The 23,439-nt window shown below is 38.2% G+C and overlaps 3 protein-coding genes across 9 annotated transcripts in view; 2 read left to right on the top strand and 1 right to left on the bottom strand.

Moving 5' to 3' along the window:
• NIF3L1 (NGG1 interacting factor 3 like 1) overlaps positions 1-12,640 on the bottom strand; it is a 35,155-nt gene extending 22,515 nt beyond the window's left edge. Inside the window, exons 1-3 of one of the 4 annotated variants that reach the window (XM_053665054.1) lie at positions 12,557-12,574; positions 11,468-11,540; positions 4,606-4,795 (exon numbers count right to left, since the gene is read on the bottom strand). In XM_053665054.1, the coding sequence (XP_053521029.1) occupies positions 4,606-4,646 (41 nt within the window). In that variant the 5' untranslated portion in view covers positions 4,647-4,795; positions 11,468-11,540; positions 12,557-12,574. Of the gene's footprint in view, positions 1-4,605; positions 4,796-11,467; positions 11,541-12,556 lie in introns of those variants that run through there. The other 3 variants (XM_037167550.2, XM_037167551.2, XM_037167549.2) reach the window with 3 other exon arrangements.
• PPIL3 (peptidylprolyl isomerase like 3) lies at positions 29-9,903 on the top strand. 2 transcript variants are annotated; one of them, XM_053665055.1, is made up of 8 exons: positions 29-343; positions 884-953; positions 2,187-2,261; positions 3,511-3,604; positions 4,256-4,323; positions 6,356-6,420; positions 7,986-8,104; positions 9,196-9,280. In XM_053665055.1, exons 2-7 carry the CDS (start codon positions 951-953, stop codon positions 8,083-8,085), a joined length of 405 nt encoding a protein of 134 aa, XP_053521030.1. In that variant the 5' UTR covers positions 29-343; positions 884-950; the 3' UTR covers positions 8,086-8,104; positions 9,196-9,280. The 2 variants fall into 2 exon arrangements, with proteins under 2 accessions (XP_053521030.1, XP_037023452.1); XM_037167557.2 differs by lacking the exon at positions 6,356-6,420 and having other exon boundaries at positions 33-343; positions 9,196-9,903.
• On the top strand, positions 12,611-21,711 carry CLK1 (CDC like kinase 1). 3 transcript variants are annotated; one of them, XM_037167547.2, is made up of 13 exons: positions 12,611-12,694; positions 13,774-13,934; positions 14,361-14,589; positions 15,594-15,684; positions 16,100-16,166; positions 17,204-17,320; positions 17,412-17,578; positions 18,842-18,936; positions 19,030-19,159; positions 19,690-19,772; positions 20,388-20,467; positions 21,169-21,232; positions 21,346-21,711. In XM_037167547.2, exons 2-13 carry the CDS (start codon positions 13,774-13,776, stop codon positions 21,487-21,489), a joined length of 1,428 nt encoding a protein of 475 aa, XP_037023442.2. In that variant the 5' UTR covers positions 12,611-12,694; the 3' UTR covers positions 21,490-21,711. The 3 variants fall into 3 exon arrangements, with proteins under 3 accessions (XP_037023442.2, XP_037023441.2, XP_053521025.1); XM_037167546.2 differs by having other exon boundaries at positions 21,142-21,232; XM_053665050.1 differs by lacking the exons at positions 12,611-12,694; positions 13,774-13,934; positions 15,594-15,684 and having other exon boundaries at positions 14,563-14,589; positions 21,142-21,232.
• Positions 21,712-23,439: the final 1,728 nt, after the last annotated feature.

Genomic DNA, 23,439 nt, shown 5'->3' with positions numbered 1-23,439 from the left:
TTCCTATTTTACTTCTGAGCCCGAGGAACCTCTAGAGGTTGCCTAAAGTAGTTCCGGGTTAGGATTCCGTCCTAGTGCTGTTAAAAGACCTTCTTTTCACCGTCAAAAGTGTTACCGGTGGAGATAAATTACATTGTATCCCTAGTTGTACTTGTCTTGGTTTGAGCTAGAAGCGGGGAGGCGGCGAAGGCGAGTCCGCGAGAGGTGTTCTCGCTAATGGGTCCGGTGCTCGGCTTCCGGCGGCCTGAAGAAACTAATTTCGAATCTATACACCTGTGGGGGACATCTGCAATTCACCTTTTCCGAAAGTTTTAGCAACAGCTGTGCTTACCGAAGTGGGCAAGTAAGTATGGGGTAACGCGCTTGTTCTTAATGGACTTGGAGAGTGTTGGGCGTTTTAGTTCTTGGGCTAATTCGAGTGAGTTCAGGGTGGAGAAGGTGATGTTGAAACAACACTCTTAAATTAATAAAGTATATGGTATATTAGACATAAGTGTTATGGGGAAGAGAAAACAGGGAAGGTACTAGGATCAAGGCATTTTAAAATAGAGTTGTCAAATCAGTGAGACCTGACTTGGGAGCAGACTTGGAGGGGAGGAAAATAGCCGCACAGAAAAGAGACCCAAGGCCGTAATGGGTGATAGTTGGCTTGTTGGAGGACTTTCAAGGAGCCTCTTGAAGACGAGTGGACAGGGGAAGTAGGAGGTTGAGAAGCCTAAGTCGGGTAGTAAGTATCTCTTCATCACTTCCACGACCGGATTTTAATTATTTGGGGGAGGGGGCTGCTCTTCGAGACTTTCTCTTTTACATATGTAGTAAAAATAAGCATGTGTGAGAAGAATGAAAAATGAACTTAATTATTTTTTTTCTTATGGGAATGGAGATTCGTTTTTGAGCTTCTCTAGATAAGACTGTGAGAAATTAAGTAGCAGTAACCATCAAGAAGAAAAATGGTAAGTTTTATAGAATTCTTATGATTGTCTCTCTTATAAATAAATTTTAGAAATTCAGTCAAGGGAAATAAAACAGGAATATCAATGGTAAGACAGGGAAATGATAAGCTATAGAAGCATACAGTGAAAGATGGTTCTTAACAAAAAGCAAAACTATTTAAATTTATATCTTCACTTAAAACATGCATTATAGAAAAAGATTGGGGGGTGGGCTGGGATGGGAGTAAAAGACAAAACTGTATTAGAACAACAATTAAAATAAATTTTAAAAAATTTAAAAAGAAGATCCATTAACATTTCATGTAAAAAAAAAGAAAAGAAAAAGATTGATTACAGGGTAGATCGAGATGAAAAGGGGGAGGAGGAGCAGAAGGGTATAATCCAGATGTTGAAATTTTAATTGGAAACTTTTGCTCTGTATCTCTAAGGTTGGCAGCTTGAACTTGAAGTAGACAGCAACTAGAATAATGCCCCCCTCCCCACAACCACACACACAAACTTCTGCTTTGTATCTTCAACCTGTATCTTATTACAGCTAGATACTACTGTAATAAGAAGTGAAATGTAAAAGGAAGCCCTAGAATAATAATTTTCCTTCTTTCTGCAGTGGGATAACTAAAAAAAGAGTATTGAAGCTACCAAAGTAACAGATAAAGCAAACAGAAAGCCAGACTAAAGAGAACCAAGGGAAAAAAAAGTACTGTGGTTACTTCTGCACATTTAGAATCTAGAAACATGGCTTTTTTATGCTGTCTTTAATTGAAAGAGGAACAATTTTTTAATCCTGTCACTCATAATTGAATTACACAAGGGGAATGGTGAAAATTATGTTTTGAAAGTCATTCTTTTACCATTTTCAGTAAACAATGATGGTGAATGCCATTTAAATCAATAGTTCTGACATTACAATTGTTTTTATTTTTACTGCTGAAAAATTCAAACTTAAAATAATTACTTCCATCAAAATATTTGTTCCCTAATTTTTAGCATAAATACCACTTTACCCTAACCTTTATATTTATCTTCTGGAGTTTTTTTCTACTGGTGAAGTAAGTTTTGAAGGACTACAATTTAATCTCTTAGAACTGCTATGTGGACAGGTCACCTCTGAAACAGTATTTCTGTCTATTTTTATTTAGATTGTCATCTTTAATATCTAGTTAGGAAAATAATACAGTGCATAAAGTCCCCTGGAGAAATCTCATTTGTTATTGCATTCTTTTTCCTTTTTAGTCGGTAACACTGCATACAGATGTAGGTGATATTAAAATAGAAATCTTCTGTGAGAGGACACCCAAAACCTGTGAAGTAAGTACTGTTGTGTACAAATAAAAAAATGAGTTAATGCAACAGGATAACCACTTTGAAATTAAATAATTTAAAAAGTCAACAACATCCCAAAAGAGGGGGGAAATGCTTTTGTATAAAACCATTGTCAGGAAAAACCAGCCATCATAATTTCTGGCCTAATTTCCAGTTATTCTTCCTGATGTTTAAGGGAGTGGCTGGTATATTTCTATTCTGGTTCATTTTTTTCTTAGGAAATACAAGTAATCACTAGATATTAGGTAAGAGAACTATCTCTTACATTATTTCATTTGTTCAAATGACAAGGATAAAAGGAGGAAGAGTCATCTATGTATATATATAAAATCATTCAACAGCTATTTATGAAATTCTGTCTTGAAAGTATCTGAAGTATCTGGGAATACAATGATGAACAAGAGACATTAGTTCTTGTGGAGCTAATGTTCTAGGTGGGAAGATAGGCAGGGGGTGGAGGCAGAGTTATTCTAGAAAAAAAAAATTCTAGATGGTGATAATGCCTTGAAGGTAATACAATGTTGAAATAGAGTAATAGGGGCTTTGGCTGGTGTAGCTCAGTGGATTGAATGCCAGCCTGCAAACCAAAGAGTTGCCAGGTCGATTCCCAGTCAGGGCACATACCTGGGTTGTGGGTCAGGTCCCCAGGAGGGGGCTAGTGAGAGGCAACCACACATTGATGTTTCTTCTCTTTCTCCTTCCCTTTCCCTCTGTCTAAAAATAAATAAAAATCTTTAAAAGAGAGAGATAATAATAGGGAAAAATTATTTAAAAGAATGTGAGGGTAGGCCTGGCCAAGATAGTGATACTTAAACTGAATACGAAAGGTAATGAAGGCATCTCCATGAAAAGATACATAAAAAGAACATTCCCAGTATATAGTGGGTACAAAGGCCTCAAGATGGGAAAGCCTGTCTCTTTGGGATGAATTTTCAGAAGGGTGATGGGATTAACATAGTAAGCAACATGGAAGGGGTCATTATCATATGATATGTAGAGGTAGGCTAGGTCATGTAGGACTTACTAGATCCTGTCTAGGACTTTGTATTTTATTCCAGAAACTGAGGGGAGCCATTAAAGGGCTTTAGGCAGGGAAGTGACATCATCCAAAGTAATGCCTAAAAGACATAGTTTAAATATGCGGTTATAGTGTTTTCAGTAAATACAATTAATTCTTTATCTTAAATGTGTTTCTGCTACATCATTTCTCAATCATTATTTTTACTCTCTTCAGAATTTCCTGGCTCTTTGTGCCAGTAATTACTACAATGGCTGTATATTTCATAGAAATATAAAGGGCTTCATGGTTCAAACAGGAGATCCCACAGGTAAGTTCCTCCATTAAAATACAGAGAAGTGGTTATATAGTGAGAAGAAAGGGGGTAGACAAAGAATAGAAAAATAAAAGCACATAGTTTTTCCAATTGGTCTACCTTATAATAACAAGCAGTTTTTAAGCTGAAGCTATTAGCAACTAGCTCTAAAATATGAATAATATTGATAAGGAAGGTTTTTTAAGATAAATAACCCAACTTATTTTTTAAAGATTTTATTCATTTATTTAGAAGGGAAGGGAAGAGGGAGAGAAACATCAATGTATGGTTGCCTCTCATGGGTCTCCTACCGGGGCACTGGCCTGCAACCCAGGCATGTGCCCTGACTGGGAATCGAACCACGATCCTTTGGTTCACAGGCCTGTGCTCAATCCACTGAGCTATACCAGCCAGGGCAAGAGGGCTTTTTAATAGAGATTTTATTTTTCTGGTCTATAATGAAACCAAATGAAATTTGAGGAAGAGTGGACTTACCTAAATGGTAATGGGGAAGAAAACAGTAAAAAATAAACTTAAAAAAAAGAGAGAGAAGACAGATCACATTTTATTTGTACTTAAAGAGTTATACTTTAAACCAACCCTTAAATTTTAGAAAATAAACCCATTCTCTAATTAGATACTTCTTTTATTTGTTTTGTAATACAGGTACTGGAAGAGGAGGTAACAGTATTTGGGGCAAGAAATTTGAGGATGAATATAGTGAATATCTTAAGGTACATCACCAGTGCTTCAAAATTATTTTCTCATGCCATGTATACACTTGGAAACTTTGATACATATGTTGTAATAACACAAGTTAACATCATTAGTAAACAGATATACATTTTTTTGTAGTTTCTGCACACTTGATAGATGATATCAGAGAGAGCAACTATAAATAGCAAATATAGCCTAAAATATATTTTGGAATCTCACCACCACATGGATCTTGATATTAAGTGAGCTCATCTTTGGGTCCAGCCTGCAATGTTTAATCAGTAATATATTGTACTGACCGTGCTTGATGTCTCACTGTGAAATTCATGTTGAATGACATGAACCATTAGCCTTTTTTGAGAGTGGGGAGGGAAGACTGTCAGACCTTCTCGCTGCAATATTGCCATTATCAATCTCCAACTTTTATCATCATCTGTTGGATGTTTGAATATTCCTATATTCATGTTACTTAATGCCTGCAGTAGAGCTCTGTAAGATTAAAAAGAAGTGCATATAAATATTTCTTTACCATGTTAAGATTAGGGGTTTTTACCGTCTTTATCGTATTTTTTTCTAAAAATTTTAATTTTTAGTCTTTATTTTTTAAAGATTTTATTTATTTATTTATTTTAGAGAGAGGGGAAGGCAAAGAGAAAGAGAGGGAGAGAAACATCAGGGTGTGGTGGCCTTTCGCTTGCCTCCTACTGGGGACCTGGCCTGCAACCCAGGCAAGTGCCTTGACTGGGAATCAACCTGGTGACCCTGTGGTTTGCAGGTCCATGTTCAATCCACTGATCTACACCAGCTGGGGCTTTCTAAAACTTTTAAAAGAATTTTCTTGTATTTTTTTCCAAAGTTAAAAAAACAATGCATGCCTATTTAATAGAAATCAGTTCAACTTTGCCCAGAGATAATATCCAGTAACACTTTATTATGTAGTCTTTTAAACTTTGTATCTGTATAGAATAATTTTATAATTAGAAAAAAAGAGACAAATTCCCCTCAATCAGCAATTTAGTATGTTATATTTCAGTTACATTAAAATATATGCTGGACATTTTCTGAAAAAAGTTTACTGCAGTGTTTATCTCTGGATGGTCAGACTAGTTTATGTTTTTGCTTTTCTCTTATAAAGAAATACTACTTTTGTTATAGGAATTGAGGTTGGGAGATGGTAAATTATTTACAAAGTCATTCTTTTCCTGAATTAGAAAGAAAACAACATTTTAGGTACTAATTAATAACAGCTTTCACAACACTAATCCTATACTAGTGGTTTTCAATGTTGGTTGTTACAGACTTAACAGTAAGTTTTAAAAATTTAACAAATTAGGGCCTTATCTACTCTTCTCCACGAATATAGAGAAAAATAGCCAATAGGACTGATTGGGACCTTGATTTTATATATATATATATATATTTTTTTTTTTTTAAATTTTATTTATTTATCTTTAGAAGGGAAGGGAAGGGAAGGAGAGAGGAGAGAAATATCAATGTATGGTTGCTTCTGGTGCCTCCCCTGCTGGGAACTGGCCCCTGCTGGGAACTGGCCTGCAACCCAGGCTTTGCCCTGACAGGGAATCGAACCGCGATCCTCTGGTTCGCAGGTTCGTGCTCAATCCACTGAGCTACACCAGCCAGGGCAGGACCTTAATTATATTTTAAGGTTCCCTGTTGCTTCTCACAACAGCCAGGATTAAGAATCACTATTTTATACATCAGAGTTGAGGATGTGTTTTGAATATTTACATACCCTATGAGCAATTCCTTTCCCAAGTGTTTACCCTAGAAAACATGTATATGGTGCACCAGGAAACATGTAAAAAAGTATTCCTAGAGTAGTATTTTAATAGCAAAGAGCTAAAAACAACCCAAATGTCTATTGATCATAGAATGGACAAATTGTAGTATATCCAGGAGTGAAATATACAGCATTCTGTATACATTGTTTATATTCTGCCAACTTATCAATTCATTATCTGCTGACCCTCGTGAGCATTTTAATTCTGAATAAACCCCACAACTAGTCCAACCTCCCTTGTTTTACAGATAAAGAAACTAGTAAAAAAAAAATCAGAACTACAGCTACATATACATGTAGGAATCTTAGAAACGTAAGTACAGAGAATATTGCCTAGAAGACTACAAATAGTACAATACTATTTTATAGGGCTCAGAAACAAGGAAAAGGAAACAATATAGTTGACTCTTGAACAATGTAGGGGTTAGGGGTACCTATAATCCTTGTGTAGTTGAAAATCCATGTATGACTTTTATCCCTTAGTATCCATGGGCATTGGTTTTAGGATACTCCTACCCCACCCCTGTGGATACCAAAATCCAGGGATGCTCAAGTCTCTTATATAAAACAAGGGAGTGTGTGTACAATGCATAGAGTTCTTTCTCTAAATCTGCAGACTCCCAACCGCAGATTTAAGAAAATATAAGTGAATCCACATAATTCAAACCCATGTTCAAGACCCATTCAAGTGTATATTGTGTAGGCATGTATAAAAACATTAGAATAGTGGTTACTCCTTGGAGAAGCTAAGGTACTACATGATAGGAGCACAGAAACATATGCAAGTTTACTCAATCTTAATTCTTAAAGTCTAGAAATAAGTTAATGGTACTTTATTACAAGTGGTATATATATTCTTGTGTGTATCAAAGGTTACATTTGATTGGTAGTCACCTTTTAAGGAGACAGTAAAGCACTTATATCTTGATGTAGCTGCATCTATTATACATTGATATTGCTAAAAGGCTTGTATGTACTTCTCCAAAGTGAAAATGAATAGGGGAATACATATCTCTGTTGCTTCTCTCATCAGTGTCCCTGGTGAATAACTAAAGATAGAGTAACCATTAAAGTTGTTTATAGTGTATTTTTATACCAAGGTACCTCCCTATAACATGAGTCTGTCATGTCTTCAATCTTATCAGTAAAGTCTTTTAATTTCTATATAGTATCACTTGTATAACAAATAGTATCATGAATATTGAGCTGGAAGAGACCTTCCTTAGATCATCTGGTCCTGGGGTTATGAACTAACTGCCAATGGGTGGAAGACACATAAATGCATTCTCTATGGCCGTTGGTTAAAAGAGTTTTTTAAATGGCATTAGGCAGGAGATATATTATTCCTGTAGCCAGACTCCATCACTCCCTAATGTTTACATTCTGCCAACTTATCAATTCATTATCTGCTGACCCTGGTTAGCATTTGAATTCTGAATAAACCACACAACTAGTCCAACCTCCCTTGTTTTACAGATAAAGAAACTAGCCAGAGTCCAGTGTATGTGTGAAGAGATTATGGGGATTTTGGTTTTATTGTCTGCCTGATCATTTCATACCAGTACACTGTCCCTTAATATAAACGTAAGGATTATTTCTATTATACATTACTATTACTAAAAGTGTTTGTGGCTATGCTTCGCCAAAGTGAAAATAAAATTAATTAGGGGATATGATTTGATATATAAACAATTTACACATAAGTTTTCAGAGATAACAATAATACAGCAACTGAACATTTGGGTTAGTCTGAATAGAAGCTGATTGTTTTCTTGATTCTTAAGTATTGGGAAGTAAAGGAATGTACATCTTGTTTCAGTTCTGTACTTGGAATATTTATTTAAAATACAAATTAATACTTTGGTCTAACTTTTTCAGCACAATGTCAGAGGTGTTGTATCTATGGCTAATAATGGCCCAAATACCAATGGATCTCAGTTTTTTATTACCTATGGCAAGCAGCCACATTTGGACATGAAATACACAGTATTTGGAAAGTGAGTATTCTGGTTATGGTTTTCTTCTTTGGAATTTCATTATAAGAGATGCATTATGAGTGGCTGTGATAGTAGCATAACTAATACTGAAAGAGAGCAGTATGAGAACTAAACATAGCTGGAATTTAAGTCCACCACTTACCAATCCTGTGACCTTGAGAAATTATAACCTTGCTGCACCTCAATTTCTTGATTTTGTAAAAGAGGGGCTAATAATTTTTTTAGATTCATTATGCAAATTAACAGTAATGTGTCTGTTTTCACTGAGAATAGCATTTTGCAGCAACTAAGAGATCTGAAAAACAGTGGCTTGAACAAGATGGACTGGGTGGTGGTGATGGACTGTAACCAAAAGGTTTTGGTTACAGTATCATTTTACTGAAATCCCAATATTAAATGTAAATATATAATATATATACAGTTCAAGAACTGACTTGAGTTTTACTAAGAGTTACAATCTAAGAAGCCACCTTTTTTTAAGCAAATGTTTTAAACTAACTTCAGAATATATTTGAAGGCTAGCTCTTAGTATTTTTTTTTTCTTAATGGAAATATGAAGGGATCATGCTGCAAGCGGGCCTAACTTCATCTTCCCTTTTCCTATTTTTATTACTATTACTTTTTCTTACTATACAAAAGCAAAAATTCAAAACACCATATTTAAGCTATTACGTGCAAAGTGGCCACACACTTAAAGACATTCAGTATAGGGCAGTATTTATAATAATAGTGTCATCCTTACATACTTTCTCTGGGTATTTCCTGTAGCAAGGAAAACCTGACTACTTATATTGGCCCCATTGTAGCTATGCTGTATAAATGGGGCAGAATACAATGTTTAGGTACTTTGGTGGGAGTATTCCAACCCATTGCTATTGTTGTCTAAGGTCATAAAAGCAAATTTTTATTTCTGAATTTTAGCCCATATCTATGGTAGATAAATCAATATTTTATTGTACACTCAGCTAGGGAATTCAAAGAACTATGAGATGTGGTCCTTTTCTCTTAAAGATGCTATAATTGATATAGGTATTAGGATATTGTCTTTCAATCTGAGAAAATTTTCATTCATTATCTTGTTTCTCTTTCAGGGTAATAGATGGTCTGGAGACTCTAGATGAATTGGAGAAGTTACCAGTAAATGAGAAGACATACCGACCTCTTAATGATGTGCACATTAAGGATATAACTATTCATGCCAACCCATTTGCTCAGTAGCTTTAATAGACATGGACAAATACTTGGCACCCTCTTTGAGGAACACACCTATTGTGGTTTACCCATAATTAGATTGATGACAATCTAATTATGTCATAGATTGCATCATCCTACTTGTTTACAACTATTCTTCTGAGTTAGTGGTACCAAAGGGAACCAATAATTTTTATTCCCATTCTTACAGCATATTCTTTACTATAACTATTATTCAATGTATTTAAGGTTAGTTTTTTTAAAAACATGGTTTAATTTTTGTTACATAAAAACATTCATTTTTTAAATGCTGAGCCTCAAATCAGTCATTTTGAGCGCCGTAATTATAAACTCCTATTATATCTAGTCTACATCGTGAAGTATTATTTTCCATTAATTGTTCACTTTGTGCAGTTAGAAAGAGGAAGGACAAGATAAAGAGGGTCTAGAAAGGCCAACCAATACATTTGCTATTTTATTTGGTGTTCAGATTTATAATAAAGGCTGAGATATCCTAGACTCCAGTAAACACTCAGAATTTCCCAACTGATTTGCCCATGGAACATATCTTTTAAATAAAATATTGCACAATAAAGTTCTGCAGATGATCCATTTGAAAAACTCAATTACTTTGTTAAGAACACCATTTGTAGAGTCCTGGTATGTGTCTGAATCATAGCTCTGTCCCCTAGTAGTAACTTTAGGCAAATTAACATCTCTAAGCTTTAGTTTTCTCATTCATAAATAATTCCCCCATAGACTATTGAAAAAAAAATAATGTATGTAAAGCTTCTGGCATGTACTAAGTGTTCTGTATTAAGTAAGAGGAAGCTACTCTACTAACATTTCATCTTACCCAGAGGGCTTTTACCTAACCAGGGCATTTATCAGACTCTACCATTGATTTGATTAAGAACCTTGTTCCACTTACTGCCTAGGTTACCTTAATTAGATTTGGGGTACTCCTAAAACCAAACATATTTTGGTTTGTGTCATTTTTGCAGATGGCTGATTTAAATGTTTTGGGTTTTTTCTTTTTTCCTTTTTTTTTTTTAAAGATTTTATTCAAAGCCCTGGCTGGTGTAGCTCAGTGGATTGAGCACGGGCCTGCGAACCACACAAACTCGGTTCGATTCCCAGTCAGGGCACATGCCTGGGTTGCAGGCCAGTTCCCAGCAGGGGACTCATGAGGAGCAACCATACATTGATATTTCTCTCTTTCTCTCTTTCCCTTCCCCTCTAAAGATAAATAAAATCTTAAAAAATATAAATAAATATTCTTAAAAAAAAAGATCTTATTCATCTATCTTTAGAGGAGAAGGGAAGGAGAGGAGAGAGGAAGGGAAATATCCATGTATGGTTGCCTCTCGTGTGTCCCCCTCTGGGAACTGGCCTGCAACCCAGGCATGTGCCCTGACTGGGAATCGAACCCCAATCTTTTGGTTTGCAGGCCTACACTCAATCCACTGAGCTACACCAGCCAGGGCTTTTTTTTTGGAGGAGGGGGGAGGTTTTCTTAACTGCAGTTTGAGAGTTAACTTGTAGCTGTCCTCTTGTTACCAGTTACATATACATTCCACTAAACTGAGGTACCAATTATACTAACATTCTCATATTTTATTTCAGCCTTTTAATTATTTTGGTTTCTAGATTTAGTATTAGAGGCCCTTTTAGGCCAGAGTTTGTTCTGCCCCTTCTTATACCTGATGTGTTATCCAAACATGTCATTGAAGTTTTTGTTACCACTTTTGAAAGGCTTTTCCTGATTCTGCACCGACTGGCATTCTCTCAATTTTTATTATAAACCCTGCCATTTTTAAAAGTAGTGTCAGTATGGTCACTTTTTGGTTCTTAGAGCTCATTCTTATAAAGTCAGCTCAGTTATACCCATAAGGATCTCATACATAGGGAAGTATACTGCCTGCCTACCCTGGGCGTACTACTGTAGGCATGATGAGGATCAAGATCAAAAACATTGTCTTTTGTTCACTCACACGGAGTTGACTGGTTCACACTAATCACATAAGCATTTGCTGATTGATTTTCTGTTTTGAGTATCTCATAAACTACTAAGAAGACAAGAACATTGCTAATCAACCAGAATTCTCCTTAAAAGGAAATACGGTTCCCTGTCTCCATCAGAGGTTGGCAAAAAACAGGCTGGCCACCTACCTGTTCTTGTACATAAACAATGTCTTCTTGAAACTCAGTTCCGTTCCTTTTGATTGTCTCTGGCTGTCTCCTGCTACAACAGAAATATTGTTGGTTGTGACAGAGACCAAATGGCCTGCAAACCTAAAATATTTACTATCTGACCCTGTAAGAAGTTTGCCAACTCTTGGTCTAGGCTGTCAAGAAACTGGCAGGCCCTGGCTGGTGTTGGTCAGTGGTCTGAGCACTGGCCTGTGAACTGAAGGGTGGCCAGTTTCCCAGTCAGGGCACATGCTTGGATTGCAGGTCAGGCCCGCCAGTAGCGCCAAGAGAGGCAACCAATCTATGTTTCATACACTGATGTTTCTCTTCCTTCTCTCTAAAAATAAATGAATCTTTAAAAAGAAAACTGGGAGAAAAAGGTGTGGCCAGGGTTTAGTCTGAGGCTTCTCTGGCTTGTAGATGTCCATCTATCTTCACCGGGTCTTTCCTAGTGTAATCTAGACATCAGTCATGCTTGATTAGGACCCACCCTGATGACCTCATTAAATCTTGTCTGTAAGGGCGCTGTTCACATAATACAATCACACCGTGAGATGGTGGGACTGATTTAAAACTATTAAGGGAGCATTACTCCCCAAACACTTAGCCGACACATAACGTGCACTAAGGAACACACTTTTTCTTGTTTCTAGCACTCACAAATAACTTTAAAAGAATATTCATTTGAGAGAGGAGAAAAACATCGCCTGGGAAACGCCCTAGCTGGGGACTGAACCTGCAACGGTCACGTGCCCTGCCCGGAACCAAACTGCAACCTTTCGGGTGAGGGCACCCGACCTACTCAGCCACACCAGTCCGGGCACAAATACAATTTTTAATGAGCACAGTAAAGATTCTTCCCTCCCAAAGCTCGCACCGTCGTCCCATCACCCCGACCCGAAGGAAGCAGGCCAACGGGACCACAAGTCCGCAACTCCCGACCCTCAAGCAGCTCTGCTTCCACTCCACCCGCACCCCGGCGCCTGCGCACCCGCGGCCACCCCGCGCGGCCCACGGCCTCCCGCGTGCACGCCCCGCCCCGGGGCGGAGACGCCCTTGCAGCGTCACCAGTGTTTTCGAGAAGAGTCCTGACGCGGCGGCTGTCAGCTCCATTTTGTTTTCGCAGCCCGTTGCAGCCGGTTGGAATTTCGACGTTGTCACCTTGCAAGCTTTGTCTCCTTCGGCTCGGACTCCGCGGCCAGGACGGTAAGACGCAGGAGGAGGCGGGCTAGGTGACAGGGCCCTGTCTCTGCCTCGAGGGCGCTCGGTGATGCCCCGGGAGCCGTGCCTGTTGGCCGCCCGCAGCCTCCTGCACGACGACCCTTTTTTCTCGCCTCAGTCCAGCTCTGTCGCGCCTGTGGCTTCGAATTTCTGCGTTGACCTCGACGCCCCAGACACTGGCTTAGGGTAGTGACACTGTTTGCGAGGCGGAAGGCGGTCCTCGAACGTTGGGCCTCCTCGGCGGTGCGGAGGGAGGGCCGAGGCCGGGCGCCATCTTGTGCGCGGCGGCCGCCTCCGCGGGGCTCTAAGATGGCGGCGGGGCGGGGCGGGGCGGCGGCCGAGCCGCTGCGGGGCCTGGGCGCTGCGTGACGTTTTCACCTGTGAGGAGCTGGACTCCTTTCAACTGGAGACAAAGACAGGAGGGATCGACTTGGTGTGAGGCGGTATCACTTAAGGCCTGGTGGATTCTAAAGAAGGTGGAGCGAATGTCGCCCCTGTCACCCCTCAGTGTCGTCTAGGAACCTGAGGAAAGAGAGATAATAAAGCTAAAGCACTCGACGGAACGCGGGATCCGGCATGTTATGCGTTGAATTTTTCGGGCCCCGAGTTGGAGCGTTTTGAGTTCAGAGACGTAGTGGAATCAGATCGTTAGGGAATTTTGTTGGGAACGTTTCTGCAAGATGGCTTCCCCTTTAGAACGGGGTATCTTACTCTAGGTCGTTTTGTTATCTGTAGTTCGGCCCGAGGGTGGCCGTCAGGGACGGTGTTTTGTAGTTTTGTTCTCTCGTGCCGTCCTTGGCTCACGGTGTTAGTTGTTAGGTCAGAAATTTTCGTAGTGATAGCTCGGTTGCGAAGAACATTTGTGATCGCGTGTTATTCGGAGGCTAGTTTTTGATGCACGTTTAAATGGGGAGAATTCGCATGTGGACGTACGGGAAACAGAACGATTTTGCCGGAGTTGATAACACGGCACAACTAGTGTGAGTTCGCAGAACAGTGTGTGAAACCGCTCCGTGTTGGCGTGCGGGGCTGGGTAAAACTGGGGCAACTTGTCTCTTACGCAGATGAGACACTCGAAGAGAACTTACTGCGCGGACTGGGACGAGAAGGACTGGGACTGTGCCAGGTGGAGGAGCAGCGGCAGTCACAAGAGGAGGAGGAGGTCGCGCAGCAGCGCCCGCGAGAACAAGCGCTGCAAGTACGATGCCTCCAAAACTTCGGACAGGTGAGGAGGGCGGCGCGGGTGAGTGTGCAAAAACGCAGCTGCACTGCGGCCTCGGCAGGCGTCTCAGTAACTCCGGAGGGGACCGTTCCTGTAATTAAAACTAGTTCACTTAAAAATAAGCTAACAGGATGCCTTTCTGTTTCCCGTGATGGCTTGTAAGGTTTGTAAGATTGTGCGGGTTTGTGTTTTGGTCAGTGGGGAAAATGAAATCTCTCTCTCTCTCTCTCTTTTTTTTTGGGGGGGGGGGGGGGGGCAGGGAATAAAGGTTTTTAAACTCTCCAAGAGAGGAGAGAGGGGCGTGGTGTGGAGAGATAACACCAGCTGGCTACTGAAATTTTAAGAGTAGTAAGAGATTTACTGAGAATTTGAGGCTATTTAGTGTTGCCATAAAATTGGTGTTGAAAAATTGGTGTTTTATGTTCCTAGCCATTATTTGGAAAGCAGATCCATAAATGAGAAAGATTATTATAGTCGACGCTACGTGGATGAATATAGAAATGACTACAATCAAGGGTGTGAATCTGGGCATCGCCATAGGGACCATGAAAGCAGATACCAGAACCATAGTAGCAAGTCCTCTGGTAGAAGTGGAAGAAGTAGTTATAAAAGCAGGCACAGGATTCACCACAGCACCTCTCATCATCGTTCACATGGGGTATGAGCTCTTTTAAAACATTTTGGAAATTTTATTTCCCATGTGATGCAGGAAAGCTTTAATTTGTGTTTGATCATTGAGAAAGTTCTATTTAAGATGAAGCCATTTCAATTTTAACTTGCAGGAGTCTATTTGTGCATTGGATAAGAAATTCCCTGAGTATGGTATATACTTAGTTACCTAACAGTTTCTTTACTAGTTGGCAACTAATTGTCATTTCATTGAGGGAAATGGGGAGGGGGGGGTAATTTAGATTAGTGTTTAGCAGATAGTCTGACAGATTTTTTTGTGGTACTTAAAGAAGTCAGATTTGTTTTGATAAATTGAAGCCTTAACACAAAAATAGACTAGGCCTTTTGTTTTTGAATGATTAAGGATTAGGTGTAACTTCATTCTAGGCAAGCATATGCTCTAATCCTATTTTTCACTAAGTAAACCACTTAACAGATTTGAACAGTATGGGATTTGTATTAATTGGGAGATAGCTCAGATGGCATTTACAATGTCATGGTGTTACTGTATGGCAAATCATTTTTTCTCCCCAAACTTAGGGCTTTAATTTTATTTACTGTTTTAATATTTTGTTTTCTTAGATTAATTAGGTAATCCTGGTTTGGCCACAGCCTATTTTGACAAGTAAATATTACTGCAATTTTGCGATATTAAGATAGGACACTAGAAGCTTAAAATTATATTTCAGTGAATGCTACAACTAAGCATTTTTTTAAGAAAACAATTGTATTATGTTTTGTTGCCTTGCCACTTTGAGTATCTTATCTGAAAATCTGTTCCTTGCCATGTTTTTCTCCTGTTAACATAAACTATGTGCCCTGTGAATTTCTGGGGACTGAATTTGAAATTGCTCCTGCCAACCGTTTGTGGCCTGGCGTGTATCTGAATGCCTGAATATCTCCCCGCTGAATGAATTTCGTATTCTGCCCTGAATTCACTCGGGTATATTGATTGGCTGGATGATCTTGGTGCCGCCCACTTGACGTTTCCAGAAGAGTCACCGAAGGAAAAGAACCAGGAGTGTAGAGGATGATGAGGAGGGTCACCTGATCTGTCAGAGTGGAGACGTACTAAGTGCAAGATGTATAGAATATTTTTCAACACTTATTAACTTTTCAGATAACATAATCTATATATATAGATTAAGATTTCAGGGATTTGGAAATCTTTTTCTTTCTCTGTTTTTCTTCTTTTTTTATTTGTTTCTGTTTTTTTTCCATTTCTTTTGGTGGTGGGGGGAATTGTTATTTTTGCTTTCTTTAGAAATTTAATGTTATGTAGATCTTCCAAAAACAGTAAATCAATTTAAATAAAATTAGCTTTAAGAATGAAATTAGACCTAAAAATAGTTAACATGTTTTTTGACAGTGTTGACCAGTGAAATAGTGATAAGGACATTTGTAGCATCAACTAGAATAATCTGCATTTATAGCATTTATTATGATAAGTAAAATGTTTTCACTTCTTGGTGTGACTGAGATTTATTTTTCTCTTTTAGATGAAATTGTTAATACTTTAGGTGAAGGAGCTTTTGGAAAAGTCGTGGAATGCATTGATCGTAAAGCGTAAGTTTCCTAGCCTGGGATTGTATTTGGAGTGATCAACAGTATAGAAGATACATTTTGCTTTAGAATATGTCTGGCCACGAGTTAAGATATATCTTTACCCTTTTAGCTTGGGTTCCTACCTTGTAGGAAACTCCCAGTAAAAGATACTCTTTGTGTTTTTAAGCAGTAGTAATTCATATATGCAGCCTCTAGTTTCACTTTTAAGCTGAGAACAGATATTGTTATTCCAGGAAATAGTATTTGTTGGCTCAGTAGGGAGAATTGTGGGCTTCTCCGTCCCCCTTTTTTTCCCTTCTAGATAGTGGTTCTCACCCTTGGTTTTATGTTGGGAGTCTTTGGAGCTTTGCCTACCCCATACCAGTTGAGGTAGTCTTCAGAATACTTACTTATTTTTAGAAAGTGTCATAATTCATCCTGATAGTATAGTCTGGGCTAAAAAAATTTCTGGATTGGTGTCACAAATTATGCTCATCGAATTACTGATTAGAATGTCTTAAGGTAGCATTAGAAATCTTTGTTAACCTTTTTTGTTCTCTGTTTGAAATGTTTTCTTTTGGAATGGCAAAGCTTTTCTAAGTGTTTTGTTAGAGGATGCTTTCTACTGTTGGTAAGATTCTGAGACCTAGATAGAGCTTCTTACTGTTTTTTCACAGATCCTGATTTTTCTGGTAATCTGGATGAAAGGAATATTTGAGATAATATTTGCCAGTGACAGGCAGTATAGGAAGAAACTGCTTTATGTACATTTATTTTGAATCTTAAATGGCATGCAAATTGAGGTGGTAATAGCCAATATTTTCGTTACATTACTGTTGATACATAGTTTAATTGAAGGACCAAAAAATAATTTGTATTAGGGACCCTATCATATGCCTGAAGGTTATTCTAGTTGGCTTACATTGAGATGCAGTTAGAAGAGAGTACTTACATATAATTTAAGTAGAATTGTACAGTTTGAAAAGAAAGATAGAAAAATGCAATTAAGCATTTTTATCATCTTTTTTTTAAATTTGGACTTATATTGTCTCTAACAGGGGAGGTAGACATGTAGCAGTAAAAATAGTTAAAAATGTGGATAGATACTGTGAAGCTGCTCGCTCAGAAATACAAGTTCTGGAACACTTAAATACAACAGACCCCAACAGTACATTGTAAGTATCAAAATATAACTTAGAAAAATGCCTCTAAGTAGGGTTCTAAATTATAAGAAATTGTACTAAGTTATTTTTTATGTGTCTGCAGCCGCTGTGTCCAGATGTTGGAGTGGTTTGAGCATCGTGGTCACATTTGTATTGTGTTTGAGCTACTAGGACTTAGTACGTATGACTTTATTAAGGAAAATGGTTTTCTGCCATTTCGACTGGATCATATCAGGAAGATGGCATATCAGATATGCAAGTCTGTGAATTGTAAGTACTTTGGCATATCTTCCAAAAACTAGTTTACTGAGACTAGTTTAATGCCAGATTGATTTGGATCTTTCTTTAAGGGGGAAAAAATATCTTATAAAAAGTCCAAATTTAAAAGAACCTATGCACCTCAATGTTCATAGCAGCACAATTTATAATAGCCAAGAGCTGGAAGCAACCTAGGTGCCCATCAGTAAATGAATGGATCCAAAAACTGTGGTACATTTACACAATGGAATTCTATGCAGCAGAAAGAAAGAAAGAAGGAGATCCTACCCTTTGCCACAGCATGGATGGAACTGGAAAGCATTATGCTGAGTGAAATAAGCCAGGTGGTGAAAGACAAATACCATATGATCTTATCTTTAACAGGAAGCTAAACAACAAAACAAACAAGCAAGCAAAATATAACCAGACGCTGAAATAGAGAACAAGTGGACAGTGACCAGAGGGGAGATGGGAGGGAATTTCAGGGGAAAAGGGGAAGGATTTACAGGAACTAGTATAAAGGACACATAGACAACAACTAAGGGGGGTGGAAATGGGAGGGAGGTGGGGAGGGCTGTGGGGGGGTGGGCTGGGATGGGAGTAAGACAGAAAAGTACTTGAACAACAATTAAACAGAACAGTATTTTAAAAAGTACAAATTTGCAGTGACAAACACAGTTACAGGGATATAAAGTACATCATAGGGAATATAATCAATAATATTGTATGTAACTCGGTATGGTGTCGGGGGTGCCAGACCTATCAGGAGCATCACTCCGTAAGTTTTGTAAATGTCTAACCACTATGCTGTGCACCTGAAACATATATTGTCAAATGGAAAAAAATGGGATCTAACATAATATGACTTGAGTTGGTGTGAGAAAGATATAGTTGATAACAAATTGGTCAGTTTTACTGAATTTCATTCAGTGAAAGTATATCAATATATTATCATATAGAAGGCTATGATTTAGCCTTTCAGATTCTAAAAATAATCTAGAATCACTAGGTTTAAATTAAGGTATGGCAAATCTCAGCTACATAAGAGAAGGATAATTCTTCATTTTTAAAGGAGTTATTACAGTGGACTAATTTCTGAAGGAAGGTAGTGGGTTTCAGTTCTGATGGTTTTCTAGCATACTATTGAATACTGACCTTTCAGACTTGTGGAAAAGACATCAGAGAGGGTTTTTTTTGTTGGTAAGGATTTGGGGATTGGCTAGGTTTTGAGTTTTGATTTGTAGATTACAGCAACTTTTTATGTTTCATTCTCAGTTTTGCACAGTAATAAATTGACTCACACAGACTTAAAACCTGAAAACATTTTATTTGTGCAATCTGACTACACAGAGGCATACAATCCCAAAATGGTAAGTCTTCAATTTATTTTCTTCATGGCTTTAAATTAATATTTCATGCCTTCTTAATATTATGCCTACTTAATCATCATTCATGGTTTTTAGAAACGTGATGAACGTACCCTAATAAATCCAGATATTAAAGTTGTAGACTTCGGAAGTGCAACATATGATGATGAACATCACAGTACATTGGTATCTACAAGACATTATAGGGCACCTGAAGTTATTTTAGGTAAGTATTTGTTAATTGTCCTTTAGGAACCTTTATCTTCATTGAAGCTGATTTTGAAGCTGATTTTGAAATTTACTTACCAATCAAGGTTTTATTTTTGTGGGACTTTCTTTTTCCCTTTTAGAATTAATATTATAAAACACATTAAGATTTTAATCTCTTATTTGTACCTACTAGTCACTTTTGGGACTTTAAGTATCTTAATCTTCCTGGAATTCAGTTTGCATATTTATAATATGCATGTCCAGTCTTTGTGTAGGTAGGTAGTGCCCATTTTACAGGTTAGGAAATTTGAGGCTCAGAAAAAAATTTTCTAAATCTCTAGCTCAGAGAGCCTGAGTTAGGACTTGAAACCAGTGTCCTCAGAGCCCTAATTCTTACATACTGTGCTCTTATATTTAGTCTTGGGTTAAGTGATTTCTTTGAGATCTTTATCAGCTGAAACATTAAATTAATATACATTATGAAAATGTGGGGTTTTTTTAATAAGAAATAGGATATTTTTTCTCTAAGTTTGCTTTGTTTTGCAGCCTTAGGTTGGTCCCAGCCATGTGATGTCTGGAGTATAGGATGTATTCTTATTGAATACTACCTTGGGTTTACAGTATTTCCAGTAAGTACCTTGCACAAGAAAAGTGCTTGTTTATGTGAATGAACAGTAACACAAATACATTTATTGAGGTTGTTTCATATACTTAGTGGTAGATAAATACAAAGAAATAAAAATTATGTAAATCTGATGCTGCTGGGCATTGGTATTTCCCTCATAGTTTATCATTTTATTGAAACTATTTTAAAGTATATTATAAACCAGGGGTGTCCAGCCTGCAGCTTGTGGGCTGCATGTGGCTCAGGATGGCTGCAAATGCAGCCCAATACAAGATCTTAAATTTACTTAAAAAATGAGTTGGTTTTTTGTTTTTGTTTTTTTTTTAATGTTGCAATGTATTTAATGTGTGGCCCAAGACAACTCTTATTCCAGTGTGGCCCAGAGATGCCAAAAGGTTGAACCACCCTTGTATATACAATCAAACCTATTGAATTAGGGAATCTTTGGTGATCTCGTTTTATAAGCATTACTGTTTTTTGTTGCTGAGAGTAGATCTTATTTTAGTGATCTTCGTGTCTAATCATGTAGGGACTAGATAGAAATGCAGCAGCTCTGTTAAATAAGAACAAGGCACAACATGCAAGTAATGGTAGTTAACAAACTTTTTTATTATTTTAGACACATGATAGTAAGGAGCACTTAGCAATGATGGAAAGGATTCTTGGACCTTTACCAAAACATATGATACAGAAAACCAGGTATGTTTTAAGAGTGTTACCTTTAGTATTGCTTGGTTATCCGTCCTCATAGAACCATAAAACAGTGAAGTCATACTAATGCTTTTTCATTTAAGTAGCTGATTACTTTGCTGGAAAGCCAGTAACTATCTCTAGGCTCCTTTTTAAATCTCTGGGAAAGCACCCTGGCTGGTGTGGCTCAGTTGATTGAGTGCTGGTCTGCAAACCAAAGGGTTGCTGGTTAGATTCCCAGTCAGGACACATGTCTGGGTTGTGGGCCAGGTCCCCAGTAGGAGGTGCTTGAGAGGCAACCACATATTGATGTTTCTCTCCCTCTCTTTCCCCTCTCTCTAAAAATAAATGTTTAGTGGACAGTGACCAGAGGGGAGAGGGGTGGGAATTTCAGGGGGAAAGGGGGAAGGATTTACAGGAAGTAGTGTGAAGGACACATGGACAAAAACAAGGCAGGTGGAAACGGAAGGGAGGTGGGGAGCACTGGGGGGGTGGGCTGGGATGGGAGTAAAAGACAGAAAACTATACTTGAACAACAATTAAATTTAAAAAAATGTTTAAATCTCTGGAAAAGCATTAGTCTTTGATTTATAAAAGCATAATAGTTGATGAAGTCAATCACTTCTGCTAGATATTGTAAGTTTTCATTGTCAACATAAACACGGATATTAACTTACTCTTAGGAAACGTAAATATTTCCATCATGATAGATTGGACTGGGATGAAAACAGTTCTGCTGGCAGATATGTTTCAAGGCGCTGTAAACCTCTGAAGGTAAGCCTGGGTTTACATGATCTTTGAGTTTTCCCTCTTTTCATTGTGGATAAATAAAATCATAATGTGTTGATAGAAAAAGCTGTTTGATCATGCATTTTTTTCCCTTTCAGGAATTTATGCTTTCTCAGGATGATGAACATGAGCTTCTCTTTGACCTCATTCAGAAAATGCTAGAGTATGAACCAGCTAAAAGGATTACTCTCAAAGAAGCCTTAAAGCATCCTTTCTTTTATCCTCTAAAAAAAAATACATAGATCTCTAATTGTACAACTCTGAAATTTTGTAGACTGCATCAGTCTAATTTTTAAATATTAAGTTATTTTGTACAGCTTTTGTAAATTTCTTAAATATTTGCATTGCCATGTTTATTTTGTTTGGATAGTTTAAGTATATAGCCAAGTAAAATGAACATCTTTTTTCAGTGATTTCTGTATAAAATGATTACTTCAGAATAAATTTTTGTTTATGAAATTGTATGAATGTGTACAATTTGTTTTAGCACCATTTTTCTCTTGTCACTTTGATGAATGGACATGTTTCTTCTACTGCAGGTTTCTTTGGAAATACTTGGTTTTCTCTTGGACTTAGGCTATTCTTTTCTAAACCAAATGACATGGGGAGGTGAACACACATTTCAGTGTACAAATGATAGACTTGTACACCTGAAACCTATATAATTTTGTTAACCAGTATCACCCTAATAAATTCAGTTAAATACAGGATATAAATAATTACAGAAATAAGCCAGGAAGATTTTGTTTTCCCTTTGTTCCTTAAAAAGCATTAGATTGGATGATACAAACCTTAGGGCCCTATTGTTTTAGATTTAAGAGAGGTTTACCCTGCCTTAGGAACTGAGATATTCTAGGGCCAATTTGCTAACATTCCATTGGTTGGAGTCATCCTGTGCCCCAGAATCTGCATGGGAGGGCATAACAAGGTTACATGGCAAAAGGTGTCAGCAAAGGCAAGGGTAGAGAATTTAGAACCGTCAGTGGCACCAGTGACCCACTCTATCTACCCCCAGTCTATGGACAGAAGCCAGAGTGAACCTATTATACTAAGGGAGTCAAATTCATTTTCACTGGGGACCACATCAGCCTCGAGGCTGCCTTCAAAGGGCCAAATGTAATTTTAGGACTGCATAAATGTAACTACCTTAACAGCTAAGCAAGAGCTTGTCACCGCTACCAGGTAGGAACAAGGTGCTAAGGGACAGAGGGTGCCCGCGGGATTTAGCCCGCAGGCCTTGTATTTGCCATGCCACCTGTGTATTACACTAAGTACCGTATTTTTAGGACTATAAGATGCACCAGACCATAAGACACACCTAGGTTTCAAAGGAGGAAAATAGGAAAACAATTCCTGAAGCATAAAATACAAAATATTTAATAACCTGTGACCCTGCTCCACCACCACCACTCTTGTGAGCCAGGTAAGCTACATTCAGACTATAAGATGCACCCCCCCACTTTCCTCCCAAATTTGGCAGGGGGGTGGGCGCAGGTGGGGTTGTGCGTCTTATAGTTGAAAAATACAGTATTACGTTCATCTCAAAATCCTCCAAAGGCTTCCGTATCAGATTAACCGAAGTCCTTACAACCACCTTCATATTTGCTGGGCCACTCTTACCTTTCTGACCACATCATCAGCTTTCTCCTCTAAAGCAGTGCTGTGGCCTCATTCCTATGCCAAATACTGCCCTTGATGATGAACATCACTTTCTCCTCCTTCAGGTGTTTGTTCATTTCAGCAAAGCTTTCCTATCTTACTTAAAATTGCCAGTCTCTGTTGTGGACACTATTCATATGCCCCTTTTCTGTTTTTTTTTTTTTTCCTTTCTACAGGAACTTTAGTTTTACACAACTGTGAAAGGAAGGTCTCTGACAGATACTTTGTTCCCTGCATATACTAAAAGCCTGTAACAATGTCAGGCAGATAGAAGGCGCTCAGCATTTACTGAATGGATACCTTTGGGGGAGCAGAGTTCTTGGGAGGAAATCCATGTAGAAAACCCAGGAAAGACTGTGCAGAAAGGAAACAGTAACTGCCCCTGAGGCAAAAGTATCAATTATGTTCAATGAACAGCAAGGAAACCAGTGTGGTTGAAGATGAATGGGTGTTAGAAACCATCAGATGAGGTTAGACAGCCAAGATCCACATCACAGGCTTTGCAGATCACTGAAAAAGAGTGGATTTACTTT

Source organism: Artibeus jamaicensis, unplaced genomic scaffold (genome assembly GCF_021234435.1).
Source record: "Artibeus jamaicensis isolate MK-2021 breed Jamaican fruit bat unplaced genomic scaffold, CSHL_Jam_final contig_391, whole genome shotgun sequence".
NCBI classification, from domain to species: Eukaryota; Metazoa; Chordata; class Mammalia; order Chiroptera; family Phyllostomidae; genus Artibeus; species Artibeus jamaicensis.
The sequence above is the reverse complement of the archived record's forward strand: the minus strand, read 5'-3'. Positions and strand labels throughout refer to the sequence as shown.

Excerpts from the sequence above, each read along its gene's own strand:
- CLK1 (XM_037167546.2), top strand. The coding sequence starts at position 13,774 with ATGAGACACTCGAAGAGAACTTACTGCGCGGACTGGGACGAGAAGGAC. Across the intron at positions 16,167-17,203 it reads GAATGCATTGATCGTAAAGC|GGGAGGTAGACATGTAGCAG; the intron begins GTAAGTTTCCTA and ends TGTCTCTAACAG. Across the intron at positions 20,468-21,141 it reads CATATGATACAGAAAACCAG|GAAACGTAAATATTTCCATC; the intron begins GTATGTTTTAAG and ends ACTTACTCTTAG.
- PPIL3 (XM_037167557.2), top strand. Across the intron at positions 2,262-3,510 it reads GGACACCCAAAACCTGTGAA|AATTTCCTGGCTCTTTGTGC; the intron begins GTAAGTACTGTT and ends TACTCTCTTCAG. Across the intron at positions 4,324-7,985 it reads AATATAGTGAATATCTTAAG|CACAATGTCAGAGGTGTTGT; the intron begins GTACATCACCAG and ends TAACTTTTTCAG.